Source organism: Myodes glareolus, chromosome 8 (genome assembly GCF_982192425.1).
Source record: "Myodes glareolus chromosome 8, mMyoGla1.1, whole genome shotgun sequence".
NCBI lineage: Eukaryota > Metazoa > Chordata > Mammalia > Rodentia > Cricetidae > Myodes > Myodes glareolus.
The window spans coordinates 53,988,569-54,008,041 of NC_142033.1; the positions used below are offsets into that span (position 1 = coordinate 53,988,569).

Here is a 19,473-nt window from a genome sequence, read left to right on the forward strand (position 1 = left end):
ACATCTGTGACTTTCTCTCTGTCGTCTTCTCTTCGTCACTCTTGCTTTTTGTATTTTTCTTTATTTGTGATTTCTGCATGTTCCAACTTGTAATCTTTGCAGACAGACAGACAGACAGGCAGACAGATGAGCACACACACACACACACACACACACACACACACACAAAAAAAAAAAATCTCTGTTGCTGCTGACACACCTACAGGTTCAGTTGGTAGAGCATGAGACTAAATCTCAGGGTTGTGGGTCTGAGCCCCATTTTGGGTGCCATTTGTAGACAGAAGTTTCTGTCCTGCCTGGTCCCACAGCAGTTCAGTCCCAAATAAACACACAAAGGCATATTAATTATATATTGTTTGTCCTATTGCTTAGGCTTGTTACAACTTAATTAACCTATAATTCTTATATACCTTTTCTTAGTAAGGCATTCTCATCTTGCTTCCTCTGCATCTGGCTTGCGACTGTTTCTGTCCTTCCTCTTTCCAGAATTCTCCTAGTCTGTTCACTCTGCCTATACTTCCTGCCTGGCTACTGGCCAGTCAGCATATGTTCTTCCTTGACAGTGGTTTTGAAATTGTTCTCTAAGACAGACAGACCTCTAAGTACACCCCCAGGCATAAGGACCTCTATAGGTCCCACCCAGAGGGACAAGAAGCTTGAATTAGAAATTGCTGTCTGTAGGGTGGGAGTTCTTGAGAGTACTTTGGCAGTTCATACCCTAAAGCCTTACAAAAGATACCAAACATTTATTCTAGCAGATTCTTACAGCTGAGAACAGTACCAGATGGTATCAAAGCATGTTTATTTAACAATATGTGAAAGGAAACATGTCATTTATCAATAATGAAAAACAAGAAAGAACTGCTATGTCCAACAGCAGAGGATTAGTTGAACAGGATGTGGTGCATTCATGCCATATAATGCTGTATAATATTGTGGGTTTTTTTCCTTTTTAGTTTTATTAAACTTTATTTCTATGCACGTTTTGCCTCCTTGTATATATGCGCACCACTTGCATTCCTGGTGATCACAAATCCCAGAAGTTGGCATAGGATCGCTTGGAACTCCAGTTACAGGTGACTGCCATGTGGGTTCTTGGAACCAAACCTGGGCCCTCCAGAAAACATCAAATGCTCTTAAACTCCAAGCCATCTCTCCAGCCCCATTGTATAGTATTTTTTTTTTAAATTCAGTTGGAGAAAATGACTGATAACATAGGGATTCGGTGAAAAAAGTAGGTTCTAGGGCTGGGGAGACTGCTCAGTCGGGAATTTTTTGATCCTCAAACCAGTGTTTGATCCTCAGAACCCACATTGGAAAAAAAAAAGGCAGATGTGTCTCCTGCTTATAATGCCTCACTGAGGAGGCAGACAGGTGGATGCCTGGGACTTACAACGAGAAATGATACCTGTCTTCTGGTCTCTGGATGTCTATAAACACATGTACACACAGAGATGCACATGTGCATACATATAAAAGTAGGTTTTAAAAAGCATGCATAGAATATAAGCCCAAATGTTTTTAAGGAAGCATATATAGCTATGTACATAGACATTGATACATAGATTAAAGATGAAAGAAGTATATTAAGGGTTTTTTGGTTGCATCATAAATAGATTTTATTTGTGTGCATGTGTCTTTTGGCACTTTGGTGATGGAGTAAGGTAACCTAGATTAAAACCCAGGTACTACTATGTACCTGGCTGTGTGACTTTACATGAATCGCTGAACCCTTCCGTGCCTCGTTGTTAAAATGAACATAGTGGTAAGAGTCGTACCTGTCTCCAGTGGTGCCTGGGAAGAGTGGGTATATATGCAAAAGTGACAAGAGTCCACTTTCTAGGTTTTACCTGTTAATAGTATCACATTTTGCTTTGGTGAACAAGCACTCAGAAAAACAATTTAGACAAAGGCAAATGGCCTGGTTCTAGGAAGTCCAATGAAAGAGAAAGTACCTCTCCGAAAGCCACCGATTCCCTTTGCCCCCAAAGTTAATCTGCAGGACAGAAATTGGATTGTTAGCCTTGTAATTTACAGACCAAATTCACTTTGGTCATATTACTGAGCGAGTTAAAAGAAAGACGAAACTTGTAATGATCTCGAGGGAGGGATGGTGATCTTTGAGATATGAGTGGTCCTCTAGCTAAGATTAAGAGGGTGGCCTTCTTCAGCGGGGGATGGGAGTCGATTGCAGAGAGAATGCCAGTGGTGACCCAGAGCAGAGCGGGAGCAGGGTCCCTTGTGGCGCCTGAGCTGGGTCTCAGACCACTATTCCACAGGCATTTCTGAACTGTGGGTGAGCATTAAGGAGGTGGGGGCCGTCTCGTGATTGCCAGGACAGTTGCTTCACTTACCCTGTAGTGACACTCCTGTGTGCCTGCACTGTGCGTTAAGAGTTCTGCTCTGAACAGTCTTGCACACTCTTTGATTTCTCCAGACACCCCGGGGACCGTGGAGATACACAGTGCAAAACTCACCATCCTGACTACTTCTTATGTACTGTGCTGTGGGGTTAGGTACACTGGTACTGTGTGTGACCAATCCTCACGTCTCTTTCACAGTGCACCTAGTAAACGTCATCCCCTACCCAGCCCTTTATGTCCAGTCTTTGTCCCTGGGACCCCCTCCTGCAGGTAGACTGACAGCTTTGTCCTTTCAGGGCTGACTTCATTCACTTAGCAGAATGTCCTCTAGGCCAGTCCATATTGCAGTATGCAGCAGACTTTCCTTCCTTTTGGAGACTGAATACTATTTCTGGTGTTCATGGACCACAGCTGGTTTATCTGTCTGTGGGAGCATGGATTGAATCCATCTTCCAGCTGTTGTGTGTAACAATGCTTTCAGTACAACTGTCTTGGTTCATTTTGGTGCTGCTATTATAAGAAGGCTTATAAAAACAACAGAAATTTCTTTTTCAAGTTCTGGAGTCTGAGCCATCCAAGTTCAAGATAATGGCAGATTTAATGTCTGGTGCAACATCATCTCATAGCTGTGGGTGTGGTGTATGTAATGGTGTGTGTGGTGTATGTGGGATGTATGTGTTTGTGGTGTGTGTGTGCTGTATGTGGGGTGTATGTGTTTGTGGTGTGTGTCTGTAGTATGTGTGTGTGTGTCTGTGGTATGTGTGTGGTGTATGTGGAGTGTGTACGTGTTTGTGGTGTGTGTGGTATGTGTATGTGGTGTGTGAATTTGTGTGTGTGGTATGTGTGTGTCATGTGTGTATGTTGTGTGCCATGTGTATGTGTGTGTGGTGTATGTGTTGTATGTGTCTGTGGTATGTGTGTGGTGTGGTATGTTTGTGTGTGTGTGTGGTATGTATGTGGGGTGTGTGTGTGTGTGTGTGTGTGTGTGTGTGTGTGTGTGTGTGCAGGCACATGTGCCTCACTGCATCTGTGGAAGTCAGAAGACCTTGCGTATCCATTCTGGTCTTTCATGCACTCCATCTTGTCTGAGATGTATTCTTGTTGTTTGTCTGCACCAACCTAGCTTCTTTGTCTCCTACACTACATAGACTTCTCCTGTCTCCTCCTCCCATCTTGCTGTAGGAGCACAGGGATTCTAGGACCTGGGGCTTTGACCTCAGATCCTTGTACTCACACCCAGAGCCATTTCCCTAGTCCTTCAGGTCCTCACACCCCTCCCCAGTCTCCTCATGGTGGAAGGGCAGGAGACCCCTAGGGTTTCTGGGGGTAATTCTAGTCATGAGTGACCTAGTCAGCTCCTCAAACACTGCTTCCTGGTCCCATCCCCCAAGGTTGTTAAGGATGGAGAAACCCTACTCCCTAATGGCCTCCAGCCCCAGCCATGGCTGCACAGATTTCTGTTCTGCAGAGGGAGAGCTCACACCAGGGCACAGCTTGAGTGAGCAGGCTGCTGATGTTCAACAGGAGGATAAATGAAAGGAAAGAGGTCCCTCTAGAATGGAGGACAGACCTAGGCAAGCTGTGGCAACCAGCCACCTTCACATCTGGACTTCCAATCCTTGACCCACTGCTTCTCCAGTTAGCCAGCCCTGGGGTGGTTTGGGGTAATCGCTTTTCCAGAAGAGCTGAAGATTTTCTTGGAATCATTTTGACCTACAACTCAGTCTGCTGTCATTAAATGTCTTTAGTGCAAGAACGCATAGAAAGGAGTAACTACCAATATAGCCAACAAGTTTATTAGGAGAAGGTGCAATGGTGCATGTTCCCTGTCTTAGGGTCAGTATTGCTGTGATGAAACACCATGACCAAAGCAACTCGGGGAGGAAGGGGTATTCAGTTTATGCTTCCACATCATAGTTCATCATCAAAGGAAGTCAGGACAGGCACTAACGGGGCAGAAACCCCAAGGCAGGAGCTGATGCAGAGGCCACAGAGGAGTGCTGCTTACTGGCTTGCTCCTCGTGGCTTGCTCAGCCTGCTTTCTCATAGACCCTTGGACCACCTGTCCAGGGATGGCACCACCACACTGGGCTGGGCCCTCCCCCATTGATCACTAATTAAGAAAATGCCCTACAGGCTTGGGTACAGCCAGATCTTATGGAGGCATTTTCTTAATTGAGACTCTCTGCTCTCTGATGACTCTAACTAGTGCCAAGTCGACATAAAATCAGCTAGTGCGCTCCCCAAAGAGGGCCTCTGTGGGATCTGGCCAAGACTGGCTTTGATGCTTTTCCCAGAGCCCTGGATTTCCTCTTACATGGTCTGCTTGGGTGTCTCAGACCCCACATGCAAGCCCTCTTCTTTATCTTTTCCCATGTTCTGGTTGGTTTTTGTCAACTTGACTCAAGCCTAAACATATCCTGGAAGAAGAGGGACTCTTTCATTGAGAAATGCGTCCATAGGACTGGCCTGTAGACATGTCTGTGCATCTCTCTGTGCAGCATTTTCTGGACTGATGGTTGATATGAGAGGGTTCAACTCACTGTGGGCGGTGTCACCCGTCCGGAGGTGGTCCTGGATGCTATAAGACAGCAGGCTGAGTAAACCACAAGGATCAAGCCAGTAACTGCCCTCCTCCGTGGTTTCTGATCCAATTCCTATCTTCAGGGCCCTGTCTGTTTAAGTGTCTGTCCTGACTTCCCTCAGTGATGGGTTGTGATATGGAACTGTAAGCTGGAATAAAACCTTTGCCCACCAGTGGCTTTTTGGTCATGCTTTTTTGGTGACGTCTTTATCACAGCAATAGAAACTGTAACTGAGACACCAACCTCACTCTTTCCACCTTAACATTTGCTTGAAACCTAACAAGGTCAGGTTTCCGTGTATGACTTTGAGGGATGCATGAACATTTGATCTCTTGATTTGTTATCCAGGTTTCTATTCCAGCCCCTGCTTTGAGCTCTTTTTGGTCTGTATCAAGAAGTCAAATTGTCAGCTAGGTAGTTGATATTTAAGCTTGCGAGGAACCACCATGCTGTCTTCCATAGCACCAGAGTCCCTTTGGGCAAACAGGGTCGGGGCGGGGGGTTCAGCACTCACTCATCCACACTAATGCCTTCTCTTTCTCTTGGCCACAGGCCAGTCCATCGTGGGCTGCAAGGCCATCCTCATCGACGACCAGGTCTTTGTGGTGGTGGCCCAGCTCTTCGGTGGCTCTCACATTTACAAATACGACGAGAGCTGGACCAAGTTTGTCAAATTCCAAGACATAGAAGTGTCTCGGATTTCCAAGCCCAACGACATCGAGCTGTTTGAGATCGACGACGAGACGTTCTTCATCATCGCCGACAGCTCGAAAGCCGGCCTGTCCACGGTTTACAAGTGGAACAGCAAAGGGTTCTACTCGTACCAGTCTCTGCATGAGTGGTTCAGGGACACGGACGCCGAGTTTGTTGACATCGACGGGAAGTCACACCTCATCCTGTCCAGCCGCTCCCAGGTCCCCATCATCCTGCAGTGGAACAAAAGCTCAAAGAAGTTTGTCCCCCACGGTGACATCCCCAACATGGAGGATGTCCTGGCTGTGAAGAGCTTCCGGATGCAGAACACCCTCTACCTTTCGCTCACCCGTTTCATCGGGGACTCCCGGGTCATGCGGTGGAACAGTAAGCAGTTTGTGGAGGTCCAGGCTCTTCCGTCCCGGGGGGCCATGACCTTGCAGCCCTTCTCCTTCAAAAATAACCACTACCTGGCCCTGGGGAGCGACTATACCTTCTCACAGATATACCAGTGGGATAAAGAGAAACAGCAGTTTAAAAAGTTTAAAGAAATCTATGTGCAGGCTCCCCGGTCTTTCACAGCCGTCTCCACCGACAGAAGAGATTTCTTTTTTGCATCCAGTTTCAAAGGGAAGACAAAGATTTTTGAACATATCATTGTTGATTTAAGTTTGTAAAAGGTGTGATTGGGGGGAATTTCAAAGATGTGTAGTGTTAGCTCTCGCGCGCGCGTGAGGGGACCACGAAGAAATAAAATTAAAAAAAAAAAAACATCATAAAATAAGCCAGACTCAGAGCTCTGAAATTAAAATTCATAATGCACTGGGGAAGTAGTTAGACATTTTCAAACTTTTAGGATTCACATTTTAACCAGGGATTGCATTTTTTTTTTTTTTGGCTGACTGCATGACAGGCCCATGCTGCTGTTTAAATATGACATCTTAAAGCCTGTAATTTCTGAGAAAAGAGTGCAGCATCTTACCATCTAGCAAACAGCGTGCTACTACTTTATTTTCAACGAGAAAGGAGAACACCGAGCAAGAAGGGCCAGCCCTTTTAGTGAAATACAAAACCAAAACGCTCTCTCCCCACTAAGCCCCCAGACCTGCCTCATCCCATCTTCACAATCTTTCAGCTAAGAGCTGTAAAAGCCAAAGTGAGCTGAAAAGATTTACTGATCCTTCGTTTGAACATCTCAGAACACTTCGCAGTGCTATTCTGAGCCATCCTAGTTTCCTGAAAGTCAGGGCCAGTCTTCCGGCATCTTCCTGGGAGCAGAACCTTGGCTCTGCCCTCGTTTGGATCGATCCCCCTCATTGAGTGTGTTCCCAGGTTAATAGTTGATATCGCTTCCTCTGCCACAGAGAAAATATTCTGGTGACACATGTCTAGGGCAGCCTGGGCTGTGGGTCCAGCAGCAGCAAGATAAAGGGGTTTCCCCGTTTTTTTTTTTTCTTCTGGTGGTTCAGAGGTGACCCTCGAGGTGGCTGGAGCAATCATGCGTGTCTGATGTACGCTGTTGCTCACTTGCGTCTCTGAACCCATCCTTTTAGTTTGTGGGTAACTGGCAGACGGGCCAGAGTCTGAGCGGTGTTTTTCATCTGTCCTTTGGAGGGATGGAACAGGTGTTTCTATCCACTGCTCGCTGGGGAGGGCTTTTGAAGTGCGATTGTACGGAGTCAGAGGGGACTTTACTCAGATCTTGATGCGCTTTGAGGCTCAGAGGGGGCCCTTTGATTGAGGCATGTCTTTGCCCTCTGGACGACTTAGTATTTCAAGTAATTGGTTGAATGGAAGCCTGCCTCCCTGCCCACCTGCCTCCCTTGCTCCTGGAACAGGGCTTTGTTGAGTCTCAGCGATAACAGTGGCTGGCTTGTGCAAGCCTGCTGCAGTTTCTGCACGTGCAAACGTCCAAATCCCAGCGTGGCTGCTGTCGACAGGGGCACACCTCCTTTTTCTAGCACACTAGGAAGGGAAGCTTGGTCATGTGTTAGTGGTGGGGCATCCTGTAGAGGGTCAGGACAGACCAGCATCTTGTAGACCGTATCTGTGCTCGGGACCAGGTGGCCTATTTCAAACCAGGCCTCCCACTGGGGACAGCAGGGAGGCTCTTGGGGGTCTGGTTTTGTCGGTGGTTCCATGGTGGATTTCTAAGTAGCTGGTTCTCTTTGAGAATATAAGGCAGATGCTTTTTAGGGGAGCCCTTTGCAGAGTAACCCACTACATCTCTTCCAGCCATGAAGGTGGCATAATCCCACTGCAGTGTGCTGCGGAGTTCGAACCCTCATCACCACCCTGTAGATAGGTAGAGGGGGTGTCTGAAATGTGAATGTGTCTGTCCTTCTCTGTAAGCGGCAGGGACTGATCGATAGACACACCACACTGGAGAGCTGCGTATGAATGGTAATCAGCGCTCCTGGCTGCTGTTTCCAGCCTAGGGGACCAAGGACTTTAATGAACCCTGTCACTCACACTCTCTAGTGTGGTTGCTTGGAACTTTGGTGCTAAATGCCAAGCAAACAGAAGGAGTGGTCTGCTCTAACTTTCTAAGCATAAGTGGCTCTTTCTTTGCATTCTTTTGTCTTCTGGATTCATTTGAACTGATCACAAGTCCCCAGCTCTCCATGTTGGAGACTGAAGGCATGATGTTTCTGCTCTTCCTTCCCCTGGAGAACAGGCGAGCCATGCCCCCCCACTCCCCAGGCATGGGTCCTCCAGACAGGCTGATAGCACTGATGTCCTGCTGCTCAGAGAGGAACCCACGGGGCATCTTTCAGAGTGCTGCCCCCACAGAGCCTGGCACCAGCTGTTCTGTGGAGTCAGGGACTTGCCGTGGCCTCACAGAGAGAAGTCAGGGACGTGGCTGTTGCATAGAGTTTGGAAAGTCACGATACATGGGGGTTTGAGCTTGGGATGGGGGCTTTGTTACACCCAGAAGAAGCATTTGAGTAGCCGCAAAGGTCCGTAGTAGGTGGTGGGGCTGGGGTACGAGAGGACTGGCCATCCTCTCTGCTACAGTCAGGTTTCCTTGTTCTTTTAAAAATAAGTTTATTCAAGAGTCTGCAGTCTTCTGCGTTCTGTGCTGTGCGGGGAGATATTTGTTCTGGCCAACGCAGCGAAGGAGCAGAGATGTTCTTGGCATAAGGTGGGGGAGCTTTGCTTCATTAATCTTACTGCTCTCTCCCAAGAATCCCTGAAGTTTTAAGCAATTTCTGCAAAAGGCTTTCTTCCAGTAATGATGTAAAATAACAAAACCCACCCACACAACCATGACAAAAGCCCAAGGCAGAGAAAAGCATAGGACTGCCCAGCCGAGGGGGATTGCTCCCTCCCTCCCTCCCTCCCTCCGTCCCTCTCTCCCTTTCTCTCTTCTCCCCTCCCTCTTCTTCTTTTCCTTCCCATCACCCAGACACTGTCATTTGCTCAGCTTGCCCTTTGTCATCTCTGCACCTGGTTCCTGGGCTGATCCCACCAGTCAGTAGTCATGTGACTTTAAGGTCATAACCTGAAAGCGAGGGTTAGTCCTCAGACTCTGTAGGATCAATCATAGATCTCTATAAAGATGAAAAATAAACCTTCGGGCTGACAAGGACTTTGTTCTTGGGCTGTGGATAGGATCAGCTCGCATCCCGGAAGCTTTATGTCCCTGCTCTGTGTCCCTGTGTTCCTCTCATGTGTCCTGTGTTTTTGGCTTATAAAGGGCAGTGTTATTCTAATTTCAGAGAGAAGGGAATAGACACAGAGTCCAAGTGGATGGCCTGCCTGTGATTACCCAGTTATAAGCGGCAAAGCTAGAACTTTCCCTTGGACGGCGGATGTTGCATCTTTTCTCTCTAATGCTCTGCTGTGAGCACCCAAAGACAGACACTGTTGCCCTGGCAGTGAAGACAGCAATCCTTGCAGGTTAAAGTAAAAGTAGACAAGCAGGATGAAGAGCCAGAAGAAGTCATGCCTGACAGACACCATTCCACCCTCAGTGCCACTGAACAATTAGCAAACACCCTAGAACTGTGTGACATGCCCGGCCAGGCTCGAGAAAGCCTTCCGGAAACGTCGGATAGCTTCAGTTGTCTGGAGAGGATTTCTAGCAGGCAAGGCTGTAACTCCTCCCACATAGCCATGGGAGGAGTGGTGAGGCTGGACACATCTGGTTCTTGTCACGATGTCCACCAGATAAGATGAGGTCTGTGAGAGAGAAATTAAAAACCCAAATGCAGGAGCAATGATGAATTGTTCTGGGGCCCTCTCCGGCCTTTGGGGAGCTCACGGAGAGCAACAGTGTTGTGCTCTTCTTTCTGAGGAGCGAGGCTGCCGTGTTTTTAGGAAAGAAATCAGTGTGAGATGCTGGAAGTTGAGCCACCAAGGGGTGCTCAGGATGGAAATTTCTCTGGCTGGCGGAGCACCATGCCAGTCAGGTGAATATCTGAGGGGCTTCTCTTTGCACGCCACCTAAAAGGACACCCTCTAGCCAGCTTCCAGATCCTTCTGCAGAAGAACCAGGCCTTGTGTGAAGCTTCGAAAAGAAGTTACCTCATTAGGCAGTGCTGAGGGTTTTGTCGGACAGTGCGCTGGAGCAGAATCAGCAGCCTATCAGCAGGTGCAGTGAACAAGGTGGTTCAGATCCGGGGCACTGTGGAAAAAGGGGGAGAGCGCAGGGCAGATGGCTACGGAGCAAATGCTTTGGGGAGAGTGGGAATAAGCTTGAAAGAGTAATCACAATTTCTGTTGCCTTAGCAGAGGGTAGAATGACCAGGCAAATCAGCAGCATGCCAATAATTGAACAGCATCCATTGTGATGCTGATTCAAATAACGACATCATCGGGCCTCTGAGCTCTCAGCTGAGGCACTCTGCCCCTTTCCCCGTCTCATCGTCTCATCGCTTGCACCAGGAGCCACCTCTTCCTAGTGGGAAACAATGTATTCCCTGTCCAGCCCCTTGACTATCAGGAATGTATGAGAACTGTGATGAAATAGGCCAATATGCCATTTGGTACTGTTTTTATGTATTTTAAATGTACAACTTAGGTGAAATAATACTTTCTATGTACACGGAAGTAAGTTTTACAACAGACAATGATGGATGTGTTTTCAAGCTGTGGATATACTTAGCTCTTTTTGGAAAATAAATCCAACACATGATATGCCTCTTAATTCTATATATTCTGTAATCCTGTGAATAAAAAGTAGCAAATGCCTAACACGGCTTTGATGTCTGGTCTGCTTAAGAACGGATGCGTCCGCTTGAGTCACCGCTGAAGGGTGCTGCAGAGAGCTGAAGCGGTTGGGGAGGATGGAGATACCTTCTTTGCTGTTTAAATGGAAGATGGGTGCTATGGGGGCTCTTGGATTTTTGCACTTGGAAACTAAGAATTCATTTAAAAGCCACTGAAAACCAGTATACCTCTACCTGATCTGTGGATTCAGAAACCTGGTGGACGGGCTGCGGGTTCTAGGAACCTCTGAGGAGCAATAGAAAGGAGGATAATAGGCTATAGCACATGCTCGCCACATGTACCTCAACCGAAGACACGTTGGCTTAGCTGGACTAAGGAAGGGTGGAGATCCTATTCCCATTACTGTGAATTAGGCAATACCTACTGTGTGCAGAGCACTCTGCTGTGCTATGGGCTCCTTACAAATTGCTCGGGTGTAGTTACAAGAATCCATTGTAGGGGCCATGTGACTAGTTGAGCAATAAAAATGACCATTAGGGTCATAGTTAGACAATGGATGACAACCCAGGCATGACACAGTACTGGCTTTCTATTGCTACAGCTGTATCCCATTTCCCAGCACGGGGGCCCAGGCATGGCATAGCTGGCCCCTTTGTGCAAGGTCTCCCAAGACTGCCTTGATCTGCTGGAGACCCAGCTTGTTCACATTGTTGGTAGAGTTGATTTTCTTGTGGCTGTAATGGGGGAGTCCCCACCCACCTTGCTGGCCATTGGTTGGAGGCCTCTGTCAGCATCTAGACCCTCCAACCCCTAGGTCTTTCCCCTTCTCCATTGGTCCTCTGACCCTACAGCTGCTGGCTTCTTCAGGTTGCCTGGAGCCCCAGAAGAGAAAACCCATCACTTTGGCCTATTTCCCTTGCTTTGAGCCATTCATATAGAGAATCAATTCTTAGGGGAAAGGTCACTGTGGGCCACAGGAAATTTCTTTTCATCCAGTAGACACAGGAGAAGGATCTGGCCCTTCGTGCCTGATTTTGCTCTGAAATCATGGTGTCATGTTTGTAAAGTGACGAAAGCAAAAATCTCCAGGCCTGTAATCCTGGAACTCATTCAGACAGAGGCCCATCCTGACACCCTGGGGTGGCTGGTCTTGGATATCAAGAGCTCTTCGAGGTTCTGCAACCCGGAAGGGGCAAGAACACTTCTTTTTCCCATTTCTCAGAGCACTAATTGAAGCCGAACTGTCCGGGAAAAATTGGAGCCTCGAGGAATGTGTCACCTTCCCTGATCAACTGGCTTGTACCTGCCTTCCAGATAGGACACCCCATTACTAATCAAGTTCTAATTGGCACAAATGACTCTTTTTAGAGCAACAAATTGGTAGCAGAGGTGATACTGAAGGCCTCCAACACACCCAACCTCCTGGCCTCTGCTGCAGGTAGTCTCTCCTTAAACATGAACTTCTGGTCCTGCCTGGAGTCAGACAGCAAACTGAGCAAGCAGGGAGGTTGCTCAGCAAGGTGAGAGGCTTCCTCAAGTGGTCACCTAGCAACTGCTGCCTTCTATGAATGCCCCAGGACTTCCCGTCCAGACCTCTGGGTGTCTGGTCCAGGAGGTTTCCAAAAGACAGGAGGGAAAGGACATCTGGCTTTCCCTCAGGGCAGGAGGAAAGTTTAGCTCACGGCATCAAGACTCTCATGGCTCCCACCCCTCAAGATAGTACAGAGCTCAGAGCCCTGTCTCCAGTTCCAGGTTAGGTGAGAGTCAGCCACTTCCAACCCTGTTTGCCCAGAGAGGCATCGTTAGCCATTGGCTCCAATGAAAATGGGAGGGGCTTCAGGTAGAGTGTCATTCTGGATGCTTGTGCTAGCCAAGGCTTCCACATTTATTTCCTTTCACTGGTCCATGGATTCTGGACTCATGGCCATTCCTAAGACTTGTATGTAAATTTCAGCTTTCTATCCATTTTCAGTCCCTTTATAGGATAGAGCACATTGGATCCCGAGTCACAGGAAAGCCCAAATTCTCTTGTTCGTTGGGTTCTTTCCAGTTAATTCTGTGTTCCCACTGTGTGGTCAGTGCTGTGAGTGTACTGAGAATACAAAGTCTTAAGAGAGAGAGAAAGGCAGGGCACTGTGGCACACGCCTTTAATTCCAGCCATGGGAGGCAGAGGCAGGCAGATCTCCGAGTTTGAGGCGAGACTGATCTACACAGAGAGAGCCCAAGTCCTGCCAATGGAGGGGGGAGGGCTACTAAATAGACCGTAACTCTTAACGAATTAGTCCACAGGCCACACAGACAGGGCAAGCTGTTTTGATCCTGTTCCTCACGCCCCCGACAGAAGAGAAAGGCCTTATGTCTAACCTTCCATGGGCTTCTTCTGAATGGCAGCATCCCCAAGCCTCTTGCTCTCTCCTGTTTCCGTCCTCTTCAGACCCACCACACATCGGCTCTGTTCATGCCCAGCCTCTCCTCCTTCCTCCACATCCGTTTCCCTCGGAGGATGAAGGGGGCGGGGGATGCCCTAAGCCAGCTCACCCTCATGTATTTGGTTCCTGCTGTCGCCGTCAGTTCAGCCCACTGTTAAATCCTGCTGCCCTTGCTTCCCTCCACTACACCATTCTACTTAACATTTTCCCAGAATTCTCCATGCCCTTTCCATCAAGAGGTGGGGCCTGGGTTTCCACCCTGGGGTGTGAGCTGTGCTTGGAGACTTGCTTCTAGGTTACAAATCTAAGAGAATGGTTAAGGATTTATAAGAATAAACATTTTTGTTTGAGACCAGGTCTCATGAAGAAGTCATGAACTTGCTATGTAGATCAGGCTGAACTAGAACTCACAGGGATGAGCCTGCCACTGCCGCTCAAGGGAACAGGTGGTAAAATATACCGGGTGTCTCTTCATCTCCTGGATCACACTCTCTCTCTGAGGAAGACCTGCTATGTGAGCCACTCCTGTAGTCTGTTGAGGCGCCCATGGGAGGAACCCGTTTCATATCAACAGCTAGTACAGATCTGGCAGCCACTGCCAAGCCTTTGGATGACCACAGATCCGGCTGCCATCTTGAATGTCACCTCCCTGTGCCGTGAGACCACCGCATAATTCCTAGCTCACAGAAACCGTATGAGATTTGAGTGCTTGTTTGTGTTCATTTGTTAGATGGTTTCTCTGTATAGCCTTGGCTGTCCTGAAATTTGCTTTGTAGACCAGGATGACCTTGAACTCACAGAGATCTGCCTGCCTCAGACTCCTGAGTGCTGGGATTAAAGGCATTCAGCATCACTGCCTAGTGAGTGCTTATTGTTTTAAAACTCTTGCATTTGGGGAAAGTTTGGCGTGAATCAAAGGGTAATATACTCCCTTTTTATTGTCTTATAGGATGAAGTCACTGTTAGATAGATACATTACTTTGAGAAGGCTTAGGAACCAACACATACTTACCCCACCATTGAGAGATGCGTTTTCCATAAATAATTTAAATTCAGGCTTGTTGTCTGGGGTTTCTGTCCTGCCCAGTTCCCGCAGTCATTTAGTGCCAAAGAAATCACACAGAGGTCTATATTAATGATAAATTGATTGACCCATTAGCTCAGGCTTCTTATTAACTCTTAAAACTTACATTAGCCCATTATTCTAGTATATGTTAGCCACATGGCTCAGTACCTTTTTCAGAGGAGGCAGGCCACTTCTTCCTTCTTTTGTGTCTGGGTAGGACTGCAGAGGAATGGGCTTCCTCCTTCCTAGAATTCTCCTGTTCTCATTGACCCACCTCTACTTCCTGTCTGGTTGTCCCTTCTATGCTTCGTGCCTGACTACTGACCAATCAGCGTTTATTTAAAATGTAATTGACAGAATAACAATTGTCCCACACCACAGGCTGGCATATGTTACCCCTGTTTGCTCTCTCTTAATGAGATAAGTCCAGTTGTCTCTATTGGATGCTTCAAGCACCTAATTTGATGATGTTTGTCCATCTCTTGGCTACTGCTATGCTACATCCTTAAACTCACTCATTTGAAACCAAAGGTATGGCTACCATACAGCATTCTCTGGGCCTTATAGGACAACGTCCCTGTCAGCTCCTGGGGTGTGAATTCACTCTGTCCCAAGCTATATATTCACCCAAGTGCTGCACCCCTTGGAAAGTAGAGAAATGCCTGAACAGCATCTTTTTGAGCAGGAAGGATCATACTGTGGGGTTTGTAATGCTCACCCCGCTGCAGACTTGCTGATGGGTTAACAGAATAAGCAGTTCTGGAAAATTTTACTCTCTACAGGAGGACCAGAGAGACCAGGCTGAGGCAAGCATCTCCATGACCAATTCCCTACTCTTTATATTTTTGGTTGTGAGCCTAACCTTTAACGGCTGAGCCATCTCTCCAGCCCCAGCTGTCTATTCCTAAGTCACTCAGCTCACTATGTAGGAATTGGAGAGAGCAAGGCCCCAAGAAGATCAGAGGCCTCACAGCAGGACTCTCATTGCGGGGGTGGGGTGGGGGGTGAGGGAGGTGGGGTGGGGAGGAATCCTATGAAGTGGGAGAAAAGCCTTTCCCACCAAGGCCAGCTGTCAATCATGCCCCTTTCTGAGGACAAGACAGCGCTCTGGTGTCCCTGAGAAGCTCGACAGCCTGGCTCCCCATCTCGCGATTCCTTTTGCAAGCTCTGCCCAGAGAGCAGAGAATCTATATTTACCCTGATGGAGAAGATCTTTTATTTCTCTGAAGCAGGTTAGGGAAGGAGAATTGTTTGGTAAGGAAGGACGCATCTGCAGTACAGGTGACAAGGACCACGATAGGAGCCAGGCCGAGGTGAAGAGGTGGGCACCAATCTCCTCACCCCCTCCCTTCTCACCAATTTGCTCTCATCAGATTTTCACATTGCAGCGTCCCAGTGACAGTGAACCACAGTGTCATCCGAGGTCCTGAGAGAATCTGGTCAGTTCTCACAAAGCAAGGCCAGAGATTCTGGTGATTTGTACATTCAGCCAAGTGGAGTATCTGCTCTACTTACTAAACACTCAGCTCCCCATGGCCCTGCCATCTGTATTTACAGTGTCACATGCTGCTGAGGTGGCTTTCCCTCCCTCTGTTGACTGCGAGCCATTTGCATCTTCTGTCACAATAAATAACCCCAACAGAACCTCCAATCTGTAGGTTCTAGCCCAGGCTCCCCCTTGCCCAGGAATCCCAGACAGTGACTTATAGTCGTGACAGCTCAGAGGAAGGGAACAGTGGGCAGCTGGGAAGGGCAGGTGAGTGAGAGCAAACCCGAGCCAAGCTGTTGCAGGGGTGGTGGTGGGGGAGCTGGGGCAGGAGAAACTGCTGGCTGTAGAGTTGAGCCTGGGCTAGCCTGCCTCTGGCCCTGGGAGTGCAGAGAGGGGCAGGCCCTGTGGATCAAGCAGAGTGGACTAGACCTTCAGTCATTAATTTTCAGGAGTCTTCTGGGAGGTAGACACTCCCCATCTGCCCGTTTACAGATGAGGAAGTTGAGGCACAGAGAGGCTGAGAGGTTTCACTAAGGTCACACAGTGAAAAGGTGGCAAAATTAGGGTGATGGGGTCTGGAGTGGCTAGAGAATTTATTCAGCTTTGTACCCAAAACACAACAGAGCACAACCAATTTACCCCTAGATAGAGGGGCCAGATACAATGTGGACTGCTAAGTAAAATTTAAATTTCAGACAAACTACAGCTTACTAATGTGGAGCTCACTAGTGAGGCTGGACTGGCTGGCTGCTAAGCCCCGGGGAGTCTCCTGTCCCCACTTTCCAGCATCACCATGCCCCACTTTTTACTTGGATGCAGGGAATTAAAGTGGGAGGGGGGAATGTGCTTGCAAGGTGCGGCACTGGCTGAGTCATCTTCCCACCACCCTGAAATATAAACTAAATTCTTCCGTGACCTTTCTTCCTTTTTATCTCTCCTTCACACATCTAAATCCTGTGACCCTCCCCCAGAGCCCTTTTAACCCCTGCCTTGTGTTCTTCAACAAACCATGAGGGCATCCTGGCAGGGCACTGCTGGCCTCAGTTTAGATTGTATATGTGGACAGTTTGTGCTTTACGTAATGTTTCACAAGAGCAACTTCAATGTGACTGAAGAAGTTGAGTCTCAGACAGTTCATGACATTTGCCCAGAGTGATATGGAAAATGGTCCTACCTGATCCTGTGCCTTTGCCTAGTGACAGGCACGAGGGATGCTTTCTGAGGCTAGTCATTTCTCCCGTCCACTGTGCTCACTCGCTTCCCCTCTAGTCAGCCATTCCCTCTGACTCCAGGTCATGGGAGAGACCAAGACTGATCAAGAGTCATGGCCCATACATGTTTGAGCCCTTGGCTGGTCTGGGGAGGAAGCCAAGGTTCATAGATTATATGTCTTTCCCCAAGCCTACTTATGTCTTGCCCTTACTGTCCAAGGTGAAGGTCATGATACCCACTGGAAACTCTCTGCTTGCTGAACCTCCTCACCCACCTCCATGCTGAAGTGAAACCTTGAAGGCCTATGGCCTTACCATTTCCAGAGGAGTCCTAGAGGCTGGGGGCTCCTCAAGGTAACGTGGACTAGCCTGTGTCATCCATCTTACCTTGGAATTGATTTCTTTTTCGATAGGATTCTACAGTGAAAAGTTTACATTTTTTTTTATAAAGGAAAACATTTCATTGTGCTTACTCACAGTTCAGAGGTTCAGTTCATTATCATCATGGTGGGACATGGCAGTTACAGGCAGACATGGTTTTGGAGAAGGAGCAGGGAGCTGATCTGCAGGCAGCAGGAAGTAAACCATGTCAAGTATAGCTTGAGCATAGGAAACCTCAAAGCCCACCCCCACAGTGACACACTTCCTCCCACAGGCTATACCTACTCCAACAAAGCCGTGCCTCCTAATAGTGCCACTCTCTATGGGAGCCATTTCCCCCCCCACCACATTCCACTTCCTGGATCCCATAGGCTTGTAGCAATATCATAATGTAAAAATGCATTCATTCCAACTTCAAAATCCCCCATAGTCTATAACAGTCTCAAACTTATTTCCAAGTCTCTTATTCAAAGTCTCTTCTGAGAGTCATGCAATCTCTTAACTGTAATCCCCTATAAAACCAAAATTAAAAAGAAAACCACATACATCCAACATATAATGTTGCAGGATATACATTACCATTCCAAAAGGTAGGGAAGGACCATAGAGAGGCAATACTGGACCAAAGCAAGACCAAAAACCAGCTGGGCAAACTCCAAACTCTGTGTCTCCACGTCTGATGACAAAATGCTTCAGAGCTCCCGTTCCTTTCAGCTTCGTTGACTGCAGCACACTTCTTACACTTCTTTCTCTTGGGCTGGGTCCTCTCTCTGTTAGCAGCTTTCCTAGCAGGTATCCCATGACTCTGGCATCTCCAACACCTTACAGGTCTCCAAGGCAACCCAGGTTTCAACTTCACAGCTTCATGTAATGGCATCTCTAGGCCTCCATTCAAGGACACCCCTGACACATGCCTGGCCTCAACAGCTTTCCTTAGTCGAGGAGGGAGATTCCACAACTCTTTTCTTCTATCCTTGACTCTAAAACCAGAACCGTGTAGCTGAAGCTGCCAAGTTCTGCTGCTTGCTGTGACTGGAACATGGCCCCTTTGTTTAATTACATCTTCACCTTCTTTCTATTAAACATGGGCAAATTTTCAGTACTCAGGAAAATTCCCTCCCAATACCATCCTATATACTTCTCTGTTTTATTATTCTCATTCACGTCTTCATATTCTTTACTATATTTCTAATCTCCACATCCTTACCCTGGCGAGAGGTATTTTTGTATAGACTGGTCCCCGACGGATACCTACAGGTTCCTAAAAAAACTTCTGCTGCTGTATCAAAAACCAGGTCTGGTAAAAAAAAACCTAACAGTCTCCAAAGGCTATTTTAACTCCACCCATTTCCAAGCATATTTTACAGGTCACTCCTGTCTGGACCAAGACCATCTTAAAGAGGGCCTTCTAGACAACTCCAACATCTACACCAGCTCCTGAAACTTCATCCACCATTGGTAGCACCTCTCCTGGCTCCAATGGGCACTGACTCAGCAGCTAAAATCTGGCTTTCAAGGGCATATCTGCACTCGTGTCTCACTTATTCACCAGCATCTCTCCTGTACAGCCAGGGCGTTTCTCTGTCCCATTCTTTCTGGCGGTTAATGACTCTTCCCATGGCTAGCCCCAATCATAGGGCTGGCAATAACAATATGTTTTTCCTCCTAGCCATTGCTTTCTTATCTCCCTCGAGGAACAGATGCCTGAGGTCTCCAGGATGGCAGTAAACCAGATGCCTCTCCAATCACATCTCCTGCGGAGTGTGAGCCCACCAACTCCCCACTCTCCCCTCTCTTACGTCGCCCCATGCCCACAGGAAGAAGCCAGGCTTGAGCTGGAGCTCCCTATACCCAAAAAGCATGGGATGTTTGGTTGGAAGTGTCACCCTAGTCCCTGGCACCCCTATATCCAAAGAGTCTAGAATGTTTGGATTGGAGCTTCACCCCAGCCCCTGGCGTACATATATCCAATTCTCCTTACTTTAGCCTAAGGCAGACTCTTTATCAGACAAAGGTGAAAACAGTCATTCTTTACCAGAATACCACAAGAAAATCTAGGCAACATCCTAAAAATTTCCCC

At 47.8% G+C, this 19,473-nt stretch overlaps 1 protein-coding gene across 1 annotated transcript in view; it reads left to right on the forward strand.

Moving 5' to 3' along the window:
- Positions 1 to 10,840, forward strand: part of Lgi2 (leucine rich repeat LGI family member 2) — a 32,404-nt gene extending 21,564 nt beyond the window's left edge. The window contains exon 8 of the mRNA XM_048415298.3: positions 5,501 to 10,840. Coding sequence (XP_048271255.2) covers positions 5,501 to 6,318 — 818 coding nt within the window. The 3' untranslated portion in view covers positions 6,319 to 10,840. The remainder of the gene's footprint in view (positions 1 to 5,500) is intronic.
- The last annotated feature ends 8,633 nt before the right edge of the window (positions 10,841 to 19,473 follow it).